Here is a 27585-nt window from a genome sequence, read left to right as displayed (position 1 = left end):
AGAGATATCAATGTGTTTGTACAGGAATGGCATTTGGATTATGTACCATATGAAGCTGGGTCTGTAACAGATTGCCCTGGCGGGTAACTTGGCGAGAACTGACAAAATGCACCACTTCCACGGTAAGAGAGATTTTATTATATAACTTTACTGTACAGTGTAGTGTCTCTCAGTTAAGGTCAGATGTAGAACGGAGTCCCCAACAGTGACGTAGGAGGAGCTTCCACACATGAAGACACTGTTTCTTTGAAGGATTTACTACTGATTTTGGGTATGTTTTGAAAAACTCTTAGCAAAAAAAACCCAGCATTCATACGATGACCACTAATAGAAAATCTGCTAGTCATTCCAAAAACTGGTTTATAAAAGCAACAGAAACTTTCATTTTGGCAAATATTTGCATCAGAACATCAGCAGAGCTGACTAAGAACACTACAAGGCTACAGGAGAACCTTTAATTTAGGAGATCTTAAATGTACTTAGAGTCACAAAACTGCTAGAGATATGATTTTGCAAATCGTATGAATCTCTGGATACCAGGAATTTCTAATACAGAATTTGTTTTCATGAGTGAATTATTTTATTGCTATATTATTATTCCAATATGAAGCTAACACCATTTGGAACAAACAGCAACTACTCTGGTTATAAAACAGCAGTAAGTAGATTTTCTTTTGTTAAGGGGAGCAGCATGGTTCTTCAAATGAATCACACAAAAATGTATTTATGTGGCTATAGGTGATTTCATATCTATAGAAAATAAAAAGATATCTTAAATGTTAATATCTTAAATGTGTCTTCTAGACACCCCCTGCTTCTTATGTTCTTCCTGAGAAAAAGACTCATCTCATATGTATCCTGTAGTGCTTCAGAAGATCTTAATCATTTCTCAAAATGTGCTTAGATTTGCTAAGATACCAAAGTCTAAGAACTCTAGCATCTCATCAAATCCTTCCAAGATCATATTATCTGAGCCATGCTATCTACATTATTGTTACTCTGTACTAATTGACTCATGTGTCGACTGTACTGTTTTCTAGGGAATCATCTGAGAAAAAGTTGAAACAAATGTGAACTTATTTTGTCCCCTGACTGAAATCATTTATCCCTGCCTTCTTACAGTTTAAAATAGTTCTTTATATAAGATGCATGTATCAAAAGTGTAATTTTGGGGCATTTTGCATTATCTTTCTTTGTGAATGAATCATAAAACAATTTGCAATTAAAGCTGCGAGCAGCGATGACGGGCCCAAGCCGGTGGCACCGCCACCCCGGTGGCATCAGTTTAACTGTGCACGGCAGGCAATAGGCATTTAAAATGGGAAAACATAAAAGGACTATGTCAAAGTCATCTGAATTCACCACATTAACTGCAGCAGTTGGTGCTGCTATGACCACAAACCACAACAGCCACATCTATGAGATCAATTAAATTTATATGAATTTCATGTCAGATTATGTCAAAGGTCAAATTGGAATGAGTTCAGAATACCATTCGAATGCTGATGTTGTTTTATTCTAACACTTCTCTTCATGTGTTTTTGAGCTACCTTAGCTACCATTTGTGCACCAATCTTATGCACCATAAAACATGCTTTAATTTCAATATGGGTGGTCCAATAAAAATTTTTTAATAAAAAATGTATAAATGGAGCCAAATCACAGAAACTGCAAAGATGATTTTAATATCAGTGTCAGGTAAGAGTAAGATGCGTGTCTACATTTTATGGAAGTTTATTATAAATAGCCACTTTTATAAAATCATGTGAAATTTATGTTTTAATACATTTATATTATATCAGTAAATAATTAATTTAAAGACATGTGCATCATACGTGATCTTGGCAAACACATCACATGACGTTTTTATTTCAAGTGATAGTTATTTGTGATAGCCTATATGAAAGGGTTAAATTATGATCAAGAGAGAAAGTCACACACACACACACACACACACACACACACACACACACACACACACACACACACACACACACACACACACACACACACACACACACACACACACACACACACACACACACAATGATAGAGTGAGAGTGAGGGGGAGGGGAAGGACTGAGAGAAAGGCACACACACAAACTCACAGGGTGAGAGAGAGACCCCCCCCCCCTCCCCACACACACACACACAGATAGAGAGGGGGAAGGGGAAAGACAGGCAGATGGCATTCCATAGACTTAATGGTTTGTATACTGTACAAACTGTACATTCTATCCCCCTACACTACCCCTAAGCCTACATATCGCACACACACACACACACACACCATAGCTGTCAACCCTCCCGTTTTTTCCGGGTTTCTCACGTATTTTAGCTCTTTTCCCGCTGTCTTCCCGTTTTAGTATTTTCCCGTAAAATATCCCGTATTTTTACGTTCTGATTGTGTTAACTCAGAACACGCAACTATCTGGTTTAGTGCCAGAAGACGCGAATGAGAAGTCGCGCGCACTGTGAGAAAATTTTCCGTGCACTCATCCGAGAGCGCGCACACGTCTCTCAGCGCGCAAATATTGAGAATGAGGAGATACGTCATGGTCGTGGGCGGAGTCTGGCCCGTACACCATTCCGGGATCCGACGCTATCGGTTGCCAGGGGTAACATTGTAAGAGCGAAACAGAGATCAGAGCAGGAAAGACGGCTCGAGGAATTATCATCGCGGCGTTTAAGCGGAGAAATTACGAGAAAACTTGAAATGGAGAAGAAGAGGTCTCGTACAGGGAGAAACTTACTACCAGCGCCAAGCTGAGGTATTTAGAGAAGCTGATATCAAAAACGTTGACCCATACGAGCTGCCACGGCAGAACTCTTTACCACCTTGCACTGAAATGTTTCTATAAATATATTTCCTGTGCATTCTGAATAATAAATATATCTCCCCACTATCCTGCAGCAGTCCAGTGCTCGTCATCCTTAGCAGTGTTTTTCTCTTACTGATCATATTTTGTACCTGTTGAGTTTATATTTTTAAATTAATTTGACTAAAAATTTAAATGATCGTTTGTGTGCGCTGGTGCTTTTATTCCAGCCTTCTTGAGTAGAATGAATGCTCGGTACGTGCTTTAAATGGATGTAATGTTAACCATGTTAAATATTGAATTAATCTTAAACAGTGATGCACAGTAGAGGAAAATGACAGTCAACTAGGCCTACCTTGAATATTAATTAAGCGTTTTGGGCATAAACATGTTTATAGCATACAGTAAAATGACCGACAATGAAAAATGACAGAATAGTGATCAACATGTTTAATACAAATAAATAAAGGTTCGTATTGATCAAGTGTCTCACACTTCAGCATCGCGCTCACTAGTTAAGACCATGACTGACACCCTGTGGTGAAATAATGGCGTACGTTTACCAGCCGCTGCTTTCTCAGATCGGCTTGGGTGGATTAAAACTTAATGTTCAGTTGAGTTTGGAAAACTATGTACATAGTAATCATCAGAATATCTCTTCTCCAGTCTCTGTCCGAATTCATTACCTGGCGGGCAGACCCCCAAAATGGCGGAAGGGGGGCGGGGCGCTGTGTCGTGACGACATCTCCTCATTCTCAATTGAGTTCTCTTTCAAGTCTTGCTCTTGAATGGACAAACTCACGCAAAAAGTATGTCAACATATTGATGAGTATTCTAGCAGACATAGTCTGTATATGGCTTAAGTAAGCTTTATACAGTCCAGAAAAGACGACGCATATCCGAGGTCTTAAAGGGGCAGTAGCCTTTACTGCTGTCTGTTTAATGTCAAACAAAAGACAAGGGCATCACTCACTGCTCTTGATTGAATAACTTTTGTAAGTTTAATAGGATTAATCTTTAATTTATACAGTCATATATGCAATGTTATTTTACATTTGATCAATTTCTGTAGGCCTACCTGAAAACTAATGTTAGACGTACCTGAAAAACCTGAAAAGCATAGTTTATTTTATTAGTATCTTTGCTCAATAGTATTTATTTGTGCTGCTGCTTGTATTTAAATGATTTGTTCTTATTATTTTCTTTTGTTTTATTTGACAGTAGTCCTTTTTTCCCTGAACATAGCAAATACTGAACCGTACCGAAACGGTGAACCTTAAACCGTGATACAAACCGAACCGTGAGCAATCTGTACCGTTACACCCCTAGCGTAACGTATGATAAAATGACTGAAAAAAGGTTGGGAAACACTGGCTTAGGCTACTATCGAAGAAGAAGAAGACAGTTGCAGCCGCGCGGTTGGGAGGAAGAGGGAAAAAGTAGCGGGAAGTAAACTTCAAGGAGAGTATAGTAATAATAAATGATAATAAATGGAATAAATAAATAATAAATGAAAATAATAAATGTTATATTTACCCATGGCCTTCCCTGTTATACAGAAATGTAATAGTTATCAAACCTTCCTTAACTGTATAAATATTAAATGAAATATAGATGAATCATCATTAAAGCTACAATTTTCTCTGTTCCCGTTGTTCTTTGATGAACATTAATGACAGGCTGACTCCACAAAATGACTCTAATTTGCCTCTTTGAAAAATAATTCTCTAATTTAACCTTATTACTATACTAATTGTAATATAAATAATACAAATATTAGAAGAAAAATATTTTAAGTGGTCATTATTGACAATAAATATTGCACAACTAGTATTTAGTACCAAAAGATCTCCTCAAAATATTCAATAAATATTATTGAACTAAAATATAGAACATTTATTTAATTGAAAAATAGTTAAGGTGTATGGTCACATTTGACCATCAATTAGTATGAGTATGACCAATTAGTATGGAATACCTGAAGGCTAAGTACAATAAAAAACATTAACATTAATGTTAACATTGTTGCATTACTCTCCATTATAAAACGATCCTGTATGGTTGATGTAATAATCAATGCACACTATGCTGTACTGTTTACCAAAACTTGCTGCAAACCCCTGTAAAGTGGAGCTGTTGTGTATCAAGCCATTCAAATGTATTGACACAGCGCTAGAAGTATTGAGATTTCTGTGAAGCACGACTGCGCGCGCCGCCGGGAGATGATAGAGCATGTCGCAACTCCGAATGGTTTTTCAACACTCTGGCTTTAACTGTTATGCCATATTAGCGCCAAAACGCTATTTATTGTTTGAATTTCGCATTAAAACTTTAAAAAATGTAAAAGCTTAGACATTGTTTAATATCAAAAGCAGGTTTGGCAATTTGGCGTGAGATTAAGTTGGGCAGCGTGAGAGCGTGAGACAGAGCCTGAAAGCGTGAGTGTCACGCCAAATGCGTGAGAGTTGGCAACCCTAGGCAAAAGAGAACTCGATGTGAGCAGGAAACTGACGCGAGTCTATCTATGCATCGAGTGTGTGTGTGTGTGTGTGTGTGTGTGTGTGTGTGTGTGTGTGTCAGTGTCCCTTGAATAGCTGACATGAGACGCATCTACAGAGATAGGACACTGACACACACACATACACATACACACACACACAGACAGGACACACACACACACACACACACAGACAGGACACTAACACACACACAGACAGGACACTGGCATACAGCGCGCTCTCTTGTGTCTTGTCGCGCTTGGAAGCATGTACATGAATAGGAGCGTGATCATGTAACGCTAAGCAAAAATGGATATAAAAACGGACGCTGTGTTATTTGCGTTAAATATTTTTAATGCGTTAAGCTTCCGTTTCACGTTGACCGAGTTTGGTGGAGATTGAATAAATCACCTACGAGGAGAACGTAAAAACTCAGACCCTGAATTATACAAATATTCACGTTCAAACAAAAACTTTCTGTGAAAAAAAGACACTTATAAACAGACACTTGTAGAAAATAATGTGAATTTTTTTTTTAAATAAATTTGAACTATGTCAGTAAATAATGAATTTAAAGACAAATGTGTCAAAAGTGATCTTTGCAAACACAGCACATGACCTTCTGTAAAGCACATGTATAGAAAACACACTCACACTCCTCTGTTTTAAAAAAAGAGTTCTGTCTGAATGAGTACATGAAATCACGGCTGTCAGATGATAAGAATTGCAACTCAAATGTGATTTAGAAAATGAGTTCTGTAGTGATATAGTGTCATAGTTCATGTCCACATTAACCACTACGTTGTAATACCAATAGCCATGTCATCATACACATTTGTGTCCTCATAAATCACATAAGCAAGCACAGAGAGAGAGAGAGAGAGAGAAAGGGAGTTTCAAAAATAATACAACACTGCCCCCTTTTGGTGATAGAGGGGAGGGCACACAAACAGTCAAAACATTATTAAACTTTGACATGTTGCCATGGCAGCATTATTTGAAATATCAGGAATTCATTCATATGTCTCTATCTGTCATGTTTTCACATTATACTGATGAAGTTTGAAGTCAATCGTGTGAAAATAAGATGGTGATTCAAAGCATTTTTGAAAGTGACACACTTCCTGCTGCCAGTTGGTGGCGCAATAACTTTGACTCACAAAAGTCATATCCATGTGATCGGCCTCTTACAACGAACACACAGCTGAAGTTTCATCCAAATCAGTCAATGTTTGCTGACGTTATAACACACTTCCTGTTTCCCTTTTCTCGCCATAAATTCGTTGCTTCGCCACGGCCAAACCATTTGAGATATCAAAAATCCGCTCGCAATTTAGCATCCTGGATATGTTCACTTGATGCTGACCGAGTTTGGCAATGATCGAAACAATGGCCTCGGAGGAGTATATTAAATTCCAGAGCATGGGTTTTCCGAACAACCGATTATAGCTCACTTCCTGTTGGGCTGACGCATAACTATGAGCACGAAAGTTGTTTGGCCCGATGAGATCTATATGTGTACCGAGTTTCATACATGTACGTGCAAGTGTGTTTGATATATGGACCAAGTTTTCAGACCCCACTTTAGGGGGCGCTGTCGAGCCCCCCTGCCACGCCCGGGTACCAGCTTCAGTCCGGCTCTGATGGCCGCGCATTCCGACGCCTGTGCGAAGTTTCAAGAGTTTTCGAGCATGTTAAGTGCCCCAAAAGTACCCGAGAAGTCGAAAAAAAAAAAAAAAAAAAAAAAAAAAAAAAAAAACAAAGAATAATCTGAGGAAGAACAATAGGGCTCTGCGCCCTTTCAGGGCTTGGGCCCTAATAAACATTTAAATATTTATATATATATATATATATATATATATATATATATATATATATATATATATATATATATATATATATATATATATATATATATATATATATATATATATATATATATATATATATATATATATATATATATATATATATACACACAGTGAGGAAAATAAGTATTTGAACACCCTGCTATTTTGCAAGTTCTCCCACTTGGAAATCATGGAGGGGTCTGAAAATGTCATCGTAGGTGCATGTCCACTGCGAGAGACATAATTTAAAAAAACAAATCGAGAAATCACAATTTATGATTTTTTAACTATTTATTTGTATGATACAGCTGCAAATATGTATTTGAACACCTGTCTATCAGCTAGAATTCTGACCCTCAAAGACCTGTTAGTCTGCCTTTAAAATGTCCACCTGCACTCCATTTATTATCCTAAATTAGATGCACCTTTTTGAGGTCGTTAGCTGCATAAAGACACCTGTCCACCCCATACAATCAGTAAAAATCCAACTACTAACATGGCCAAGACCAAAGAGCTGTCCAAAGACACTAGAGACAAAATTGTACACCTCCACAAGGCTGGAAAGGGCTACGGGGAAATTGCCAAGCAGCTTGGTGAAAAAAGGTCCACTGTTGGAGCAATCATTAGAAAATGGAAGAAGCTAAACATGACTGTCAATCTCCCTCGGACTGGGGCTCCATGCAAGATCTCACCTCGTGGGGTCTCAATGATCCTAAGAAAGGTGAGAAATCAGCCCAGAACAACACGGGAGGAGCGGGTCAATGACCTGAAAAGAGCTGGGACCACCGTTTCCAAGGTTACTGTTGGTAATACACTAAGACGTCATGGTTTGAAATCATGCATGGCACGGAAGGTTCCCCTGCTTAAACCAGCACATGTCCAGGCCCGTCTTAAGTTTGCCAATGACCATTTGGATGATCCAGAGGAGTCATGGGAGAAAGTCATGTGGTCAGATGAGAACAAAATAGAACTTTTTGGTCATAATTCCACTAAACGTGTTTGGAGGAAGAAGAATGATGAGTACCATCCCAAGAACACCATCCCTACTGTGAAGCATGGGGTGGTAGCATCATGCTTTGGGGGTGTTTTTCTGCACATGGGACAGGGCGACTGCACTGGATTAAGGAGAGGATGACCGGGGACATGTATTGCGTGATTTTGGGGAACAACCTCCTTCCCTCAGTTAGAGCATTGAAGATGGGTCGAGGCTGGGTCTTCCAACATGACAATGACCCGAAGCACACCAAGGAGTGGCTCTGTAAGAAGCATATCAAGGTTCTGGCGTGGACTAGCCAGTCTCCAGTCCTAAACCCAATAGAGAATCTTTGGAGGGACCTCAAACTCTGTGTTTCTCAGCGACAGGCCAGAAACCTGACTGATCTAGAGAAGATCTGTGTGGAGGAGTGGGCCAAAATCCCTCCTGCAGTGTGTGCAAACCTGGTGAAAAACTACAGGAAACGTTTGACCTCTGTAATTGCAAATAAAGGCTACTGTACCAAATATTAACATTGATTTTCTCAGGTGTTCAAATACTTATTTGCAGCTGTATCAAACAAATAAATAGTTTAAAAATCATACATTGTGATTTCTGGATTTTTTTTTTCATATTATGTCTCTCACAGTGGACATGCACCTACGATGACAATTTCAGACCCCTCCATGATTTCTAAGTGGGAGAACTTGCAAAATAGCAGGGTGTTCAAATACTTATTTTCCTCACTGTATATATTACTTTATATTATTTTATTTTAAATAATGTAAAAAACAATTACTGTATTTCTTGTTTATAGTAAATATTATGTCATTATGTAACTGTTCTTAATTCAATCCATTTTATTTTTCTTTTATCATAAAGGCTTGAAGTCAAGTTTGTGGAACTCTACCTCCAGCTCTGAGCGGATGAAAACTTTAAACCGATTCCCTTCATTCAATCTAAACTTGCGACGATCCAATCAATCCACGGCACCCTGCAACATTGAGCTTGTTACCCCAAAGGTGAAGGAGCGCACACAGAATGTGAAAGAGAAGGTCACGCAGGTAGGATGTATTGTTGGGATTGCCTTAGATTTTAGATGAAGATCTGGAGACTGATGATGTTTTTTGTAAAAAAAAAAAAAAAAATCTGTCTATTGTGCTGCTACAACATATTCAGATCCTTCAAGTTCTTAAAGAAAAAAAATGTCTGAAAATCTGTCTGAATAATGATGGAAGTTGGCACATGGAAAACAATGGGGTCAAAAACCACTCGTGGAAAGATCGTTAGGACAGACACATGAACCCTTAGTGCAAGAGAAATGGCCTTTTGCCATAGCAAAAATCCATAAGCCCTGTGGCCCCTGGTCCAAAACAGAGTATTGTTATGTAGTTGACGATATAAGGTCTCACCCCGCATATTGTTTTGATGATTATTTAAGGAGACCTTAATGTGTCTACCCAAATTCTTCCCATAATTCTTTCTTCATTTAATCTGTCTATTCCCAAAAAGAACACAAACATCTCACACCCCCAGGCATTCAGTTGTAACCATTTGACCCATTTTTGAGGTTAAAGTCACCATGAAATCAAAAATGACAATTCTTATTTTTATGGAAAATTGCAGTATTTATGAACGATTTATCGGTACACACACATCTTTTTTTTATTCATGTGCCCTTGTGATTTTAATCAAAATAACTTAACATCTTTTCTCTTTTCTGATGATATGTTTACTGGCGTGAGGGCGGGAGCGGGACAACCTGTCACTCACATGAGATCACAGCAATAGCAAACCACATCAATCCAACAATCCAATTAATTCTTAATGGACAAAATCTAGTCCCGTCCTAAATTTTTTTTTTCTTGTCTGAGAATCCATTTCACATCACAATAGGGAAGAAAAGACTATCGCAACTTCTGTTTCATGCCGACTTTAAGCTGCTGTCATGGTTTGGGGAGCTTCAGATAATAATGTAAAGTCACTGAAGAATTCAAGCTTTCATACACATCTGTTATAGATAGAAAATATTACATAATGATAATATTGAATCCAGTTCAATTTAATTTATTTGAGTGGCACAGTAAAAAGCCTAGGGTCGCACACTAAAAAAAGTGGTCACCTGTAGCTGCTATTTCAAGGATCTATTTCCACTTGATATAACCCATAAAAAGGTTGATGTGGTAAGATTAAAAGTAATTTTTTCGTGCATGAAACCAATTTAGATCTTACCACATAAAGCTCTAGATCTTACAAAAAAAGCTTTTTATATACCATGCACTGTAAAATTCATTCACTGTTCCCGCAATTGTAAATTCCTGCACATACATTTGCACTGCCTCACATTAATATATTAATAATGGATGAATTCAGTATATATATAATGGGATTTTCTGCATCTATGGTTTTAAAATGTTGAGACACTTGCAAGGTGAATGGGGAAAAGGATTTAAAAGCAGAAATGTAAGGCTTACAAATTTATTAACATTATTTCTTCTGTTAAAACTTGGAACTGTGCATCACGTTGGTTCCCAATATTTATTTTTTATCTTTTGGATTATTGCAGAAAATAAGTTCTGGGACCAACAAAGGTTTATGATTCTTACATGTTTTGTTCATCATGATAATCTTCACAAATGAACACAACTTTTAAAGTACTTTTTTTTATCGTGACAACAAAGTTTACATGCATTTTGTTTATATGTTGTGGCTGTACTATTGAAACTAAGTATTTTAATGTTTACGGACCTCACTAGAACTCACATTTTTTGTGGCTATCGAAGTCGGCATGAAACTGAAGTTGTGAAAGTCTTTTCTTCCGTATTGTGATGTATATTCAAGTTAAATCGCTCCGCAAACAAAAAAAATGTAGGCTGGGACTTTTTGTCCATCAGAAATTGAGTGGTTGGTTGAACAGTTGTGGTTTGCTATTGGTCGAGCTCATGTGAGTGACGGGTTGTCCCGCCTTCACGCCAGTACACACGTATTATAAATAAACAATGACATGCACGGATAAATAATTTATGATAAACACCAATATTCCATAAAAAATAAGAGTTGTCATTTTGATTTCATGGTGACTTTAAGTTTAACTTGCATTAAACCCAAAATATTAATTTTAAAACATCAGCTTAAGCTCAATGCTTGTTTAGCTTTGAGCAAAAGCACCAGGGCCGTATTCATAAAGATTCTAAGAGTCCTCTCAGAAAACTCCAAACTTAGCTTAAAAACTTTTACGTAGGAGTCTTAGCTTAAGAGCTATTCGGGACCGATCTGAGAGCAACTCTGAGCAAGGAAAATACAAAAACTTTTATCTTACTGAAGAGGCGGGGCTGACCCCGTTGCTACGTATGACACATATATATATATGTGTATGTATGTATATATATATATATATATATGTATACAAACGATATGGATCGTGAAAAGCACTATACAAATACATTTGAATTGAATATAAATCCTTTTATTATTTACCATGCTGTTAATTTCCTAAGGTATTTGATTGGCTTAGAATTATAAACATTGTTCCACTCTTTCCAATTACACTGATTGCTGGCATGTCTATTTAAATGGTGGTTTGAAAGTTGGATTTAATGCAACAAACATGATCCCTGCACGATCTAATCTATAGCGTCTTATTGAGTCACTGTCATCCATTGTCTGCAACACATTTCTTCTCCCTCTTCGTCTTTCTGCCATTTTCTCCGCTGCTAAAGAAACTCTTAAGCCTCTTAAAAGTCCTCGTCCGTGCTCCTAACAAATTTGATCTTAAGACCTCTTTTAAGGGTTAAGATCCTTTCTGAATTACTTTTTTCTTTACTAGGATTTTTTAGTTGATTTTAAGAGTAAACGCCCACATTTCTACGAATTTTCTTAGAATTTTGTCACTAGGAGCTACTCTTTGCATTAAGATTCTTTATGAATACGGGCCCAGATTTATTTCCTTTGTAGTGATTTCCATTTGTTAATAATAATTTGTAACATTTATATAGCGCTTTTTCTGGGTACTCAAAGCGCTTTACATATCGAAGAGGGGAATCTCCTCAACCACCACCAATGTGCAGCATCCACCTGGCTGATGCGACGGCAGCCACACACCAGCTTATTGGTGGAGAGGAGAGTGATGAAGCCAATCAGTATGTGGGGATTATTAGGAGGCCATGATGGACAGAGGCCAATGGGCAAATTTAGCCAGGTTGCGATGATTAGCCAGATTTTTTATGAGCACAGAGAGTCAGGACCTCGGTTTAATGTCTCATCCGAAGGACAGTGTTCTTTGACAGTATAGTGTCCCCATCACTATACTGAGGTGTAAGGACCCACACAGACCACAGGGTGAACACCCTCTGCTGGCTTCACTAACACCTCTTCCAGCAGCTACCTGGTTTTCCCAGGAGGTCTCCCATCTAGGTACTGACCAGGCTCAGCCCTGCTTAGCTTCAGTGGGAAACCAGTCTTGGGTTACTGGGTGATATGGCTACAGGGCGATATGGCTGCTAGTTGTTAGACATTCTTGCTAAAACTGACCATCTCTTTCCACGCACAGGTACTGTCTCTTGGTGCTGATGTCTTGCCTGTGTACAAGCTCCAGGTAACAGATGTCCACAGGTGGATCATGTTGCACTACAGTCCTTTCAAAGCCGTGTGGGACTGGATCATCCTCCTGCTAGTGCTCTACACAGCGGTCTTCACTCCGTACTCTGCTGCTTTCCTCCTCAATGAGCTGGATGAGGATAGGAGACTCACCTGTGGTTACACCTGTAACCCTTTAAATGTTGTAGACGTGATAGTGGACGCTCTGTTCATCATAGACATTGTGATTACCTTCAGGACGACGTACGTGAATCAAAATGATGAGGTGGTGACCCATCCCAAGCACATCGCTATCCATTATATCAAAGGCTGGTTTCTCATTGACATGGTGGCTGCGATTCCATTTGATCTGCTCATCTCCAGGTCTGGATTAGATGAGGTATGAACGTCTACCGAGTGTTTGTTAATTTGTGATACCGATAAGACACAGTAATGTGATGTTATTTTCTTAAGATGCAAGTTTGTAGAATAAGTCCAGAAAACAGTAGATATAAATGTATAAGGGATACACTATATTGGCAAAAGTTTTGGGACGTCTGCCTTTACATGCACATGAACTTTAATGTCAAATTAAATATTTTTTATCTTTTTTTGTACTTTAAAGAAGTACACTTATTTGTATGTGTTGACTAACACACTAAAGCACATGCAAAGTACTTGATTATAATTTTAACAGTAGCGTGTTATTCATTATTACATTTAAATTTCAACTATTACATAAAAATTCAATGTTCTGAAAAAAAAACAATGCATTCCGTTTGCACTTAAGTAATAAGTATATTATTTCCGTAATAAGTATACTCATTCTAAAAGTATTTCTGTTTCACAAGGAATATATGACTGAGACTCACTATTTGTGTCATAATGCTCACTATTCTTTCTTTGACCTCCCCTCATCCAATTTGCAGACGACAGCCACTCTCATTGGCCTGTTGAAGACAGCTCGCCTGCTGCGGTTGGTCCGTGTGGCCAGAAAATTAGATCGATACTCAGAGTATGGAGCTGCAGTCCTCTTCTTGCTCATGTGCACCTTTATGCTGATTGCTCATTGGTTGGCTTGTATCTGGTATGCCATTGGCCATGTGGAGAGGCCTTACATGAAGACAGGTTGGCTGGATAACCTGGCCGATCAACTGGGAAAGCATTACAACGACAGCGATGCCAGCTCAGGACCCTCCAACCAGGATAAATACATCACTGCACTCTATTTCACCTTCAGTAGTCTGACCAGTGTGGGCTTTGGGAACGTCTCTCCAAACACCAACTCTGAGAAGATGTTCTCTATCTGCGTGATGCTCATTGGCTGTAAGTAACTGTAAAAAGATCTTTATTTCACACTGAAATTTCTGTCCCTTTCTACTGTGTCTTCTTTAGACTGGCTAATAACATTTTAGACCTAAAAGCTAATGCTGGTGAACTACACTCTATAAAAGTTCATTATTGGCATCTATGTTTCCATGATGAACCTTAAACATTTCCAATGTAAAAGTTCTTCAGATTATTAGAAAGGTTATTCACTCTGAGAAAATATGGTTCTTGTAAGAACAGTTCCTTAAAATGTTCTTTGGGGAGGCAACATTTTTTTTAACCCTAACAAGAGTTGCTCTCTCTGTACTTTGAGAAGCTTTTATAAACATGAAGGTCCACTCCTAAACTTACCTGTCAGTGGAGTGTAAGCAGATTGTATGAAAACATTTTGGCCACGTTTAGCATTAACCATGTAAATAAGTCAGAATGCATGAAAAAGCATTAGACCCCCCCCCCCTTAATGACAGTGAAGCGACGTAACTGACGCTGGTAGGTCACATGAACATGGCGTATGTAGTATGTCCAGATTACATTCATACTACACACATTCATATTATATAGAATGTACTAGTTTTAGCGGTTGTGATTCAAAATAAGTACCTACTCAAGAGAGTATGCGATTTTTCGGAAGCAGCCATGCACTCGCAAATTCCCCATTTTGAAGTGCCTTCAACATCGTCCAGTGAGCGAGAGACAGACCCTCGACTCCGAGATTTTGACCGAGTCTACTTGATATGAAATGTGAAATTGAATAGTGTATGATATTGGACTTTTGACATTTAACCGCATAATACAGATTAGCTACCTTAATCTGACTGTTATAGTTTTTTGTATTGTTATCATTTACGTTATTACGTAATTTTTTAATATCTTCTCCAACAGCCCAAGTATACATACAGGCAGAGTTGGGTAGATTACTTACCATCTGTAATTGGTTACTGAATACAAATTACATGACAAAATTGTAGTTAGTAACATAATCCATTACATATTTGAGGTAATATAATCAGACTACTTTTGGATTACTTTAAGAAAACTTTTGACTTAACTTGTTTATCACATTGATTTGAGTAGAATAATCTTGTACCATATTGATATAAAAGTACTAAAAGAAAAAAATATATATTCCATTTTTTGTTATCAACAACATGAAGTGCATTAAATATTACATTACGTAAGGGTTTCCCAGACTGGGGTTCATGATGGAACTGCAAAGGTTAGTGAGTTTAATGAAAAACTATTGAGTAATTAAATCCGTGGATATAATTTGAAAGTAATTTTAATTTAATTTTTTTTAAATAAATTATTTAAAAACAATAAATATAAAACACTACTAAAAAAGATTTAAAAAATATTTTGTCATGTCATGTGACCATTAACCGACATCAGAGAACCGTGAACATAATGTTATAATTTATTATTTTTATTGACTTAATTTGATTTTTGACTTACAATAAAATAAATTATATAAATATGTTCTAACTTACAAATTAAAATCTCAGGGGGTTCAAGTAAGGTCAAAGAAATTTCAGGTGACAAAATAAGTTGTCAAAAGCCTTCCAAAGACATTAATGCATGGTTAAATAACTCCCTGAAGCGGAGTGATAATTAAAAAAAATAACAATTGATGAGTTAGTCAGGAGTTGATTAAATATGCAATGTTGAGAAAACACTTGTTAAAAGTGAAATGATTTCTGTAAATCCAGTGATCAATTGATGAGTGTGGGTCACAGTTTTCAGTAATAGTCACATGACTAGTGGCTGGTCTGTGTGTGCAATTCCACAAACCTGGAAGACCTTCTGAATGTATACAATCAGTATGCGTATTTAGAAAGGAAAATTCAAAAGATTAAAAGTAGTAGTAGGCAGAATCAATGAATTATGAATATTTGACTGCCATTGTGCAAATAACATGGAATCAATAAAAAAGTAACTGTAGTCTGATTACGACTATTTTAAAACGTAATATAATCTAATTACAAGTACTTAATTTTTGGAATCTGATTATGTAATACAATCAGTTACTACCCAGCTCTGCATACAGGCCTTATAGAATGATGTATAAAGAAATTCATAAGGGGGGGAAACCCTGTAAAAAATAAATCAGCTCCATTGTGGATTCCAAGTGATCAAGGGCTTAGGGTGCTCCATTTAAATACCTTACATTCCTTACATTGCACAAGTGCCCTTGTCTGGCTATCACCAGACCAAGCTCAATCTTTTAGATTTGAAAAGAAAAAGATTGAACATTAGTCTGGAGAGTCTGCTCTGTATTTTCTACTGCTTGAGAGTCATGATCAACGGGCAAATGACTGTACGCAATTGGATAGTCCTTCAACCAGTCAAGTCAAGTCAACTTTATTTATATAGCGCTTTTAACAATGTAGATTGTTTCAAAGCAGCTTTACAGTGTTAAACAGGAAAATAATGCAGCATAATTTTATTCAGCTGTAAAGCCATTCTGGAAAAATTTCAAGTATCATACAGTGACAGTGTGGGCTTTAGATCAATAATTTGATCAGTAATTTAGTTTAAATGGTTAATTTAGTTTATTATTTAGATGTATTTCGATGTTTAGTTGAAAAATGTAGTGTCCCCAACTGAGCACGCCAAGCCAGAGGCAACAGTTGCAAGGAAACCAAAACCCCATTAGGTGACCTAATGGAGAAAAATAAACCTTGGGAGAAACCAGGCTCAGTCGTTGTACCAGTTCTCCTCTGGCCAATTAACAAACAGCGTATTATTATTATTATTCTGGCAGTTTTACAGCTCGGAGGTCATAATAGATCAGAATATTCGAGGGACCGGGGGCAACATGCTGGAGACGGGTTTATTGAGGATGATGTTGATTAAATAATTATTAAAGTGCAATATTCGAACGATCGGAGGCAACACGCTGGAGAAGGGTTTATTGAGGATGACATATCGATTTAAGTATTATTTAATTGTAATATTCGAACAATCTGAGTCAACACGCCGGAGACGGGTTTATTGAGATGCCGTGTCGATGAGGCAGTTGCAGGGGGAGTCTAATCACGGTCTCCCAGACACTTCGGGGTCCTGTGTTGGTCTTCTCTGGGCGCAGGTCCACCATCTGAACTGGATACGGCCCGGATCCAGCTGACTGCAGTAAACCTCGGGATAAAACAGAGAGACTATCATTAGCGTAGATGCCATTCTTCTGATGATGTAACGAGTACATCAGGTGTTATGGGAAGTGTTCCCGGTTCCGGCTGACCTAGTTAATGCAGCCTAACAATCATTTCATTGAAAAAGTGTTTTATGTGTATGCCACAGTAAAGAGATGTGTTTTTAGTCTAGATTTAAACTGACAGAGTGTGTCTGCTTCCCGAACAATGTTAGGAAGACTGTTCCAGAGTTTAGGTGCTAAATAGGAAAACGATCGACCGCCTGCAGTTGATTTGGATATTCTCGGTATGATCAACTGGCCAGAATTTTGAGACCGCAGTAGACGTGATGGAGTATAATATGTTAAGAGCTCGCTCAAGTATTGAGGAGCTAAACCATTTAGTGCTTTGTAAGTAATAAGTAAGATTTTAAAATGTATGCGATGTTTAATAGGCAGCAAGTGCAGTGTTGACAGAACTGGGCTAATATGGTCATACTTCCTGGTTCTAGTAAGAACTCGAGCTGCTGCGTTTTGGACCAGCTGAAGTTTATTTATTAAGCGAGCAGGGCAACCACCCAGTAGAGCATTACAATAATCTAACCTTGAGGTCATGAACGCATGAACTAACTGTTCAGCATTTTGCATTGAGAGCATGTGCCGTAATTTAGATATATTTTTAAGATGGTAGAAAGCAGTTTTACAGATGCTAGAAACGTGGCTTTCAAACGAAAGATTGGTATCAAAGAGCACACCCAGGTTCCTCACTGACGACGAGGACTTGACAGAACAGCCATCAAGTGTTAGACAGTATTCTAGGTAACTACTTGTGGAGCTTTTTTGTCCAATAATTAAAAATTCAGTTTTTTCTGAATTGAGTTGCAGGAAATTACCAGTCATCCAATGTTTTATATCAGCTATGCATTCCGTTAATCTTGTGAATTGGTAAGTTTCTTCAGGGCGTGAAGAAATATAGAGCTGAGTATCGTCAGCATAACAATGAAAACTAACGCCATGCTTCCTAATGATATCTCCCAGTGGTAGCATGTACAGGGTGAAGAGTAGCGGTCCTAGCACTGAGCCTTGTGGTACTCCATACTGAACTTGCGATCGGTGTGACATATCTTCATTTACTACTACAAACTGATAACGGTCACATAGGTATGATTTAAACCATGATAATGCAATTCCACTAATACCTACATAATTTTCGAGTCTATTCAAAAGAATGTTGTGGTCGATAGTATCAAATGCAGCGCTATGATCGAGTAACACTAATAGAGAGATACAGCCACGATCGGATGATAAGAGCAAATCATTTGTAACTCTGACGAGAGCAGTCTCAGTGCTATGATACGGTCTAAATCCTGACTGGAAATCCTCACAGATACCATTTCTTTCTAAAAAGGAACATAATTGTGAAGACACTGCCTTTTCAAGTATTTTTGACAGAAAGGGTAGATTTGAGATTGGTCTATAATTGACTAAATCTGTAGGATTAAGTTGCGGTTTTTTAATAAGTGGTTTAATAATAGCCAACTTAAAAGTTTTCGGTACATATCCTAATGACAAAGATGAATTAATGATATTAAGAAGAGGATCTATGACCTCTGGTAGCATCTCTTTTAATAGCCTAGTTGGTATAGGGTCGAGCATACATGTTGTTGATTTTGATGATTTAACGAGTTTAGCCAATTCTTCTTCTCCTATAGCAGTGAATGAGTGTAATTTTTCCTCAGTGACACTACAATGCTCTGTCTGATGTGATGCTGTATTAGACGGCTGCATGGTTAAAACATTTTTCCTAATATTATCAATCTTACATGTGAAGAAGTTCATAAAGGCATTACTGCTGTGCTGTTTACAATCATCAGAAGTTGAAGCTTTATTTTTGGTTAATTTAGCCACTGTATCGAATAAATACCTTGGGTTGTGTTTGTTTTCTTCCAAGAGAGTTGAGAAATAAGCAGATCTAGCAGTTTTTACAGCCTTTCTGTATGTGATCATGTGCTCTTTCCACGAATTACGAAATACCTCTAATTTTGTTTTCTTCCAGCTGCGCTCCATTTTTCTGGCTGTTGTTTTAAGGGCCCGGGTGTGCTCGTTGTACCACGGCGTTGGACTATTTTCTTTAATCTTCTTTAAGCGCAGAGGAGCAACTGTGTCTAAAGTACTGGAAAAGAGAGAGTCAATAGTTTCTGTTGCAACATCGAGTTCTTCTATACTATCTGGGATGCTGAGCAGATGATACTGATGAGGGAGATTATTTAAAAAGCAATCTTTAGTAGCGGCAGTGATTGTCCTGCCATTTTTAAAGCGAGGGGGCGGCTTTGCAACCTTAGCTAAATTAAGTATACATGATACTAAGTAATGATCTGAGATGTCATCGCTCTGCTGCAGAATTTCAACGGTATCAACATTTATTCCAATAAAGTATGATTATGGCGATGAGTGGCTCCTGACACGTGTTGCCTAACTCCAATAGAGTTTAGTGTGTCTTTAAATGCTAATCCCAATACGTCTTTTCCGTTGTCTACATGGATATTAAAATCACCAACAATTAGTACTTTATCTACGGCCAGTACTAACTCTGATAGAAAATCAGCAAATTCTTTGATAAAGTCTGTATTATGCCCAGGTGGCCTGTATACAGTAGCTAACACAAATGTTGAACGGGTTTTATCATGTACACTACATAGCGTTACATAAAGCACCAAAACTTCGAAGGAATTATATTTGAAACTAGACTTCTGAGTAATACTGAAGATATTATTATAAATTACAGCAACCCCTCCCCCTTTACCTTTCAGACGCGGCTCATGTTTATAACAATAATCTTGGGGGGTGGACTCATTTAAGGTAATGTAGTCGTCAGGTTTTAGCCAGGTTTCTGTCAAACAGAGCACATCTAGATTATTATCTGTAATAATATCATTAACAATAAGCGCTTTTGGGGAAAGGGATCTAATATTCAGCAACCCAAGCTTTATCAATTGTTCATCTGTATTATATATTTTGTTTATTTGTTGGACGTCAATTAAATTTTTACTGTTGAATGGTTTTGATGTTTTTTTGTATTTACTAATTCGGGGAACAGACACAGTCTCTATATGATAATATCTAGGTGAAAGAGTCTCGATGTGCTGGGATTTATCTGACTCCGGTAACGTGAGACAGCTAGCAGACGGTCGGTTTAGCCAGTTTGTCTGCTTCCTGACCTGGGCCCTAGTGAGTCAAGGTTTAGCTCTAAGACTATGTGCCAGATTACTAGAGAGAAGAGCGGCACCACCCCAAGAGGGATGGATGCCATCCTTCTTCAACAGGTCAGGTCTGCCCCAAAAACTTTTCCAATTGTCTATGAACCCTATGTTATTTTGCAGACACCACTTAGACAACCAGCCATTGAGTGATGATAGTCTGCTAACTATCTCATCACTCCTTTTTGCCGGGAGCGGTCCAGAACAAAAAACAGCCTCAGACATCGTACTAGCGAGTTTACACACCTCTTTAATGTTAATTTTGGTGATCTCCGACTGGCGAAGTCGAACATCATTAGTGCCGACGTGAATAATAATCTTAGAGAATTTACGATTAGCTTTAGCCAGCACTTTTAAATTTGCTTTGATGTCAGGTGCTCTGGCTCCCGGTAAACAAGTGACTATGGTGGCTGGTGTCTCTATCTTCACGTTCCGTGTAATAGAATCGCCAATGACTAGGGCACTTTCAACAGGATACTCAGTGGATGCTTCACTGAGAGGGGAGAACCTGTTTGATGTTCTAACCGGAACGGAAAAGCGGTTCTTTGGTCTGCGACTATGCTGCCTCACTGTTACCAAGTTTCCCTGCTGCGAGGGCCCTGCAGCCGGAACCGAAGAATGTACAGAGTTCACTAAGCTATTCGCATCCAAATCAGTGTCTAAAGCTGTTACATCCTCACTACTCTCAGATAAAGTATGGATGCGTGTTTCTAATTCTGAAATCTTCTCCGTCAGCCTAACTATCTCCTTACATTTATCACATGTGAAGCCCTGTTCGCCAGCGGAGAAGCCAACACTAAACATGCAACATGCAGTGCAGGTGATAATGACAGGAGAAGACATGACTTACCGTGTTTGTTGATTAATCCAATTTACCACTTACCACAATCGTTTGCTGGACACAATTTACTAATCCAAGTTATGAACTCAGAAAAAGGGAGACCCGGGTGCAGAGATAACAAGCTAACAGGCTAGCAAAATGCTAACGTGTGATGGTGATTTAGATTAAAAGCTAGCGATGTCAAATTTAACGTGATAGGCAATTTTTAAACAATGTATGGTGATGAGTAAGTTATATTTAGCAGTAGAAGAAAGAGGAAATATCAAAATAAAGATTCAAACGTAAGCAAGGCTCTACAGAGCTACAGACTTGAGCTACAGAGCAACAGACACAGCAGGCAGACAGGAGCAATCGATCAGGCCAACCAATCAGACCAACGATCCGCCGCTTCTCTATTGTCATCTTGTTAAACCCTGCCAGGTGGATAAGCCAGTTTGTGATTGGTCCCCGCAGACTTGTAACAGAAGCAGGATAGAAAAATGTACAGGTTTCCAGCCCGAGCTGCAGGGCGAAATCAAATCGCTGGCAGATCGGGCTGGGTTTACCCAGTCTACGAGTGCCCACTACTGGCGGAACCCTTGCAATGATGTACATTCAAGTGAACGAGACGGAGGGAAGTTAGGGAGGGAAGGGCATGAAAAAATTGGACTTAAACACAGCCCTAGTACAAATGTCCCGCTTGCTCTCTTCTCCCCCATCATGAGTATTATTGGCTACAAGAGTGATGCTAGCTGGATCAGTCCGATCAACCTTTTTTCCTCCTATTTAAACAAGACTACTTACAAACACTATTTTTTCAGAACACATACAGAACACACATCTAGCAAATATTCACAATATAGTTTGTTTGGGTGTTGATTTCAGTTTTCAACAGCATTTCTCAGAAATATCCCTTATACCTTACCTTTGCTCAATGTAAAACAAATTGCCACTGTTAACTAAATATTCTCCTCTTTACTTTTTGTCTTAGCTCTGATGTATGCCAGCATATTTGGGAACGTCTCAGCAATAATTCAGAGGCTTTATTCGGGGACAACACGCTATCACACTCAGCTGCTGCGGGTTAAAGAGTTCATCCGCTTCCATCAGATACCTGGAGGTCTGAGGCAGAAACTGGAGGAATATTTCCAACATGCCTGGTCCTACACCAATGGCATTAATATGAATGCAGTAGGTTATACTGAGCTAGAATCAATAACCCAAATATCATTGTTGTCTACTCCTGTACAGGTTAATCTGTACAATAAAAACCGAATCTTATTTTCTAATTATAGGTCCTGAAAGGTTTTCCAGAGTGCTTGCAAGCTGACATTTGCCTGCATCTGAATCGTAGTCTCCTGCAGAACTGTAAAGTGTTCCATGGGGCGAATAAAGCGTGTCTGAGAGCTCTCGCTGTGCGTTTCAAAACCACCCACTCCCCACCCGGAGACGCCCTCTATCACCACGGCGACCTGCTCAGAGCCCTCCACTTCATCTCCCGGGGTTCCATTCAAGTGTCGCAACATAACACTGTGCTGGCCATACTGGGTGAGATTAATATTAACCCTGAGCAAACAGCTTTCTGATCAATTGGAGGTTTGAGACATAATAAAAACTACTTCCTGTTTCGTGTACAGGAAAGAACGACGTCTTTGGCGAGCCCATGAATCTGTATGCAGATTCTGGTCGCTGTAATGCTGATGTTACTGCACTTACCTACTGTGACCTTCACCGTATCCAAAGAGACGACCTTCTAGAGGTGCTGGACATGTACCCTGCATTTGGAAGGAGCTTTTGGAGGAAACTAGAAATCACCTTTAACCTACGAGACGTGTGTAAACCCAACGTCCCAAACACACTTATACATGCTGCACATTGGCTATTGAGTACAAAGATAAAAAAAAAATGCAACTGACCCACAACCAAACCCAAATCCTACCCTAACCCTATAGTAAGAAGTAGTACATGTAGTACTTAAATATATAATTACTGACACCTTAAAATAAAGTGTAAACTAATTCATTACAAATGTGTAATTACAAATATATTTGAGCACATGACATACAATACAAAGTTTCAATAGAGATTACATTTCCATAATTTAAATAGAGCAGAAATATATAGAGCAGACATATACACCGATCAGGCGTAAAATTATAACCACTGACAGGTGAAGTGAATAACACTGATTATCTCTTCATCACGGCACCTGTTAGTGGGTGGGATATCTTAGGCAGCAAGTGAACGTTTTGTCCTCAAAGCTGATGTGTTAGAAGCAGGAAAAATGGGCAACCGTAAGGATTTGCGCTAGTCTGACAAGGGCCAAATTGTGATGGCTAGATGACTGGGTCAGAGCATCTCCAAAACTGCAGCTCTTGTGGGGTGTTCCAGGTCTGCAGTGGTCAGTATCTATCAAAAGTGGTCCAAGGAAGGAACAGTGGTGGACTGGCGACAGGGTCAAGGTTCATTGATGCACGTGGGGAGCGAAGGCTGGTGTGGTCCGATCAAACAGACGAGCTACTGTGGCTCAAATTGCTCAAGAAGTTAATGCTGGTTCTGATAGACAGGTGTCAGAATACACAGTGCATCACTGTTGCGTATGGGGCTGCATAGCCGCAGATCAGTCAGGGTGCCCATGCTGACCACTGTCCACCACCAAAAGCACCAACAGTGGGCACGTGAGCATCAGAACTGGACCACGGAGCAATGGAAGAAGGTGGCCTAGTCTGAAGAATCACTCTTTCTTTTACATCACGTGGATGGCACAAATGGCACCAGGATGCACAATGGGAAGATCGCAAGCCGGCGGAGGCAGTGTGATGCTTTGGGCAATGTTCTGCTGGGAAATCTTGGGTCCTGCCATCCATGTAGATGTTGCTTGTAGATGTAAATGGGAGACCAACACAATATTTGGATGTAATGTTATACCTTATCGGTGTATACTTGGTTGCACAGACTTAGGCCTAGTCCTGGACTAAAATGCATGTTTGAGCTGTTTTAACTGAAAGCAACTTTCACTGACAGATCTTAAAATATGTCAGTCAGTGTTTTGTCTGTGGATGCACGCCAGTAATGTTCGTTTCTAAGGCACGTTTATAAATTTAACTTAATTGTCCTAATTTAACTAAGGCCTAATCCTGGTTTAATCTAAGACCTGTCTGTGAAACCAGGGCATAAAGATGTACTTTAGTCCTACTTAAGTGGGTGAAAAAGCACTATAAATGTATATTAAATGCAATTAGCTGAACTTTAAACTATAATGCATTTTAATTTAATCAATTAACTTGCAATTACGGTAACTGTCTGAAAACTTTACATTCATTTCACACTATTCTTTTAAAGTATATTATTTCCGTAATAAGTACACTTTTAAAAAGTTTGCTTCTTTTTCTAAAGTGTACTTCTTTTTCCACAAGGGATAACAGATCATTAATATAATATAAATGAATCTAAAACTGACTGTACAGTAATCATTGTTTTAATTGGTATGTAATCAGGCTGAACAGTTGATGGAAAGTGAAGATGTGGACTGCGGTTACCATGCTAGCCGCATACGACACAGACGAAACTCACTAGACAGGCGCAACAGGCCAGGTGAGTAGAACGCTCACAAACAAACACAAAAATACCCATTGAGACTTGTGTCCAGGAGTCCACATTTTGCAAACTGTATAAATTTACAAAGTAAAAAGATTTTAACTGCAGCAAACAAGCTAAAACTTGACATATTTCAGAATAATTTAATTCACATCTGCCCTCGTTTTAGAGCCAGACATTTGACTATCGAAATCAGAAGACAGTGCATATTGTGAGAGCACAAAATTATTCTGCAAAATTAGATTTTTTGTTGATTTCTTGTCGTGCTATTCAAGATGGAATGGACCAGAATGACTCATACCCATCTCAGACGTGTTCTCTAACCGCTCACATGCACTGGGAGGAGCTGTGCAGCTGTGGAAGCTCCACATTGCAGTCCAGCGAAAACCTCAGCAAGTCTCCCATCAGCCACTGTGAGCTGTATACTTCTGAGGCAGACCATCTGGACTACCCCTCTCCTGTTGTGACACTAATACCACCGAGTGGTGCCTTTGGGATCAGCAGAGAGCCTGGTATGGAGATGGGGCAATTGGGTGGGTATACAATATTTATTGGACTTTATATTGAGATTGATATTATTGGTGTGGATGCAGCATTACAAAAATGTAAAATCCTGAAGCCAAACCATTGAATGCTGTAGGGAATACATCTCTTTATAGGCCAAAACCCAGAAACGGGTTAGCATTTTAGCACGTCCAGTTCCATTTTCTTGAAGTCAGGGGGATTTTTGGAATTAGTTTTTGATTAAATGCCTGAAAATAAGTACTGTGGTTAACAGAAGCTCTGTTAACATTTTAAAGCTTTTACTTGTCTTGAAAAAAGTAGTTGCTAACAAGTGAATAAATAGGACTGCAGAGGTTGTCTGGGACATTAAACATCATCACAGCAAACAGGAAAACTCATCTACTCACAAGTTGAAGTCATGCGACCGTAGTGTAGTTTGTCTTACGGTTGTCCTATGTTTAGTTTTTTGCTTCTGGACATTCTATTTAGGCTTCAGAATTCATACAATTGTGAAGAATATCATAATGAGTAAAATATAATGCAAGTATCATAAACTTTGGTTATCACAGAGCCTATTGTCTGCAATAATCTAAAAGCCAATGGAAAAATCCTAGTTCCCTTTACCAAGGGAACGAGGGCAATGCTAACTTCCGGGTTGGCCTACAAGAATACTTAATCTCTGCAGCACTTTATAGCAGAATTTGGGGTCCTTTAAGGTCATTGCAACCCCTATTTTAGTGCTAAACATTTTCACAGTTGAAAAATGACTTGGTGCATCTTTAACCCTCTGGTGCTCTTCGTTTTGGGGTTGCATTGGTTGTCTTCCCGGTCATAAGAGACCGGACACCTAAACATTAAACTTCCTCCACCCCAATAAAACCAATGCAATTTTCTTCAATAATATTTTGTCTTTTTAATTTTGTATTTTGAGATGATTTGATGTTATTTTTTTATATTTATAAAATAAATATGGTCTATTTTTGCCATTGAAAATTATACAAAAAAAAAAGAAAGAAAATATTTTTTTTATTAATGCAGTATTTCAGGTTAAAATAGAGACTAGGCCTTCAAAAAAGATTAGCGCCCTCTTTTAGAATTATTTAAGGAATCATGCAACCATGGGTGTAATCACTAGAGGTCTCTATGGAGAGGCTTGAGAATTCCCTAGTTCCCTTTTGAACACATTTAATTGGATTTGAATATATATTTAAAAAATCTCAAAGACTATTTATTATAAAGTTTTAGATATTTTTTTGTTTGTTAGAAATATAGATTTTTTTCTGTGAATAATGTGTTTTTGCAGATTTCCCATTCATTTCCTATGGTGGTCATTTTTGACCGAAGAGCACAAGTGGGAGTATTTTTTTAAGACCACTTAGCATGCTCGAATCATGCCCCCGATTTTTGTGTGTGTTCACATACCTAATAGAAATAGAAAAGTTTCATATCATTCTGATGAAGCTGTGATTTTAAAAAATTCAAAATGTGGTTGATAGGTTCAGTTTTTCGTGTGTGTGTGTGTGTGTGTGTGTATAAGTGTGCATGTGTGTGTGAGTGGATGTGTCAATATCACACTCTTGAGGTTTTAGAGTGTCACCCCTTTACTGCTGTGTACTTTTGTTCAGCATCGTGGCCGATTTGTAGATTGTACACACCAATATTCTGAGAATTTCAGAATTTCCCATTCATTTCCTATGGTCGGTCATTTATGACCGAAGACAATAAACGCTACTTTTTTTTAAACGACCAATTAGCATGCTCAAATCATGACCCCCATTTTTGTGTGTGTTTACATACCTAATGCCAGAAAAGTCACCAAGTTTCATATAATTCCGATGAAGCTGTGATTTTTAAACAGAAATGGCCGAAGAGCACCAGAGGGTTAAAATCTCCCAAACTTGAATGTTTTTCTTGAATTGTTGGATTGCTATTATTCAATATCTCCTCCTAACACAAGCTCCTCCTCCATCTGGATTGTACCATTACTGGACTGACCACCAGGCAGTCCGGACCTCATGTCCTCCACCGCTCTTTGCAGATCATCATCCCAGTGAACTCGACTCCAGCCTGGAGCTCCTACAGAGCCAGCTTATGAGGTAGGTGATGCATCTTAAAGGAACAGTTAAGGCTGAAGTTATGTCGTTTCTGCAACACTAGTAGTGCTTAGCAGTTACAAAAATAAAGCATATTTTCAAACAACCTTTGCATGTGGCACCTCCCCCAAGTCAAACAAAGC

General features: G+C 38.5%; 1 protein-coding gene across 9 annotated transcripts in view; it reads left to right on the top strand.

The window, feature by feature from the left end:
• The window catches only part of kcnh6b (potassium voltage-gated channel, subfamily H (eag-related), member 6b), a 34660-nt gene continuing 7075 nt past the window's right edge, over window positions 1–27585 (top strand). The window contains exons 1-10 of one of the 9 annotated variants that reach the window (XM_079801287.1): window positions 1–122; window positions 9023–9204; window positions 12690–13115; window positions 13645–14041; window positions 22240–22439; window positions 22544–22796; window positions 22886–23079; window positions 24746–24842; window positions 25121–25378; window positions 27307–27445. In XM_079801287.1, coding sequence (XP_079657413.1) covers window positions 107–122; window positions 9023–9204; window positions 12690–13115; window positions 13645–14041; window positions 22240–22439; window positions 22544–22796; window positions 22886–23079; window positions 24746–24842; window positions 25121–25378; window positions 27307–27445 — 2162 coding nt within the window. In that variant the 5' untranslated portion in view covers window positions 1–106. Of the gene's footprint in view, window positions 272–9022; window positions 9205–12689; window positions 13116–13644; window positions 14042–22239; window positions 22440–22543; window positions 22797–22885; window positions 23080–24745; window positions 24843–25120; window positions 25379–27306; window positions 27446–27585 lie in introns of all 9 variants that reach the window. The other 8 variants (XM_079801293.1, XM_079801291.1, XR_013815339.1 and 5 more) reach the window with 8 other exon arrangements.

The sequence above is a fragment of the Gobio gobio genome (assembly GCF_949357685.1).
Source record: "Gobio gobio genome assembly, chromosome: 20".
Classification (NCBI taxonomy): Eukaryota; Metazoa; Chordata; class Actinopteri; order Cypriniformes; family Gobionidae; genus Gobio; species Gobio gobio.
The sequence above is the reverse complement of the archived record's forward strand: the minus strand, read 5'-3'. Positions and strand labels throughout refer to the sequence as shown.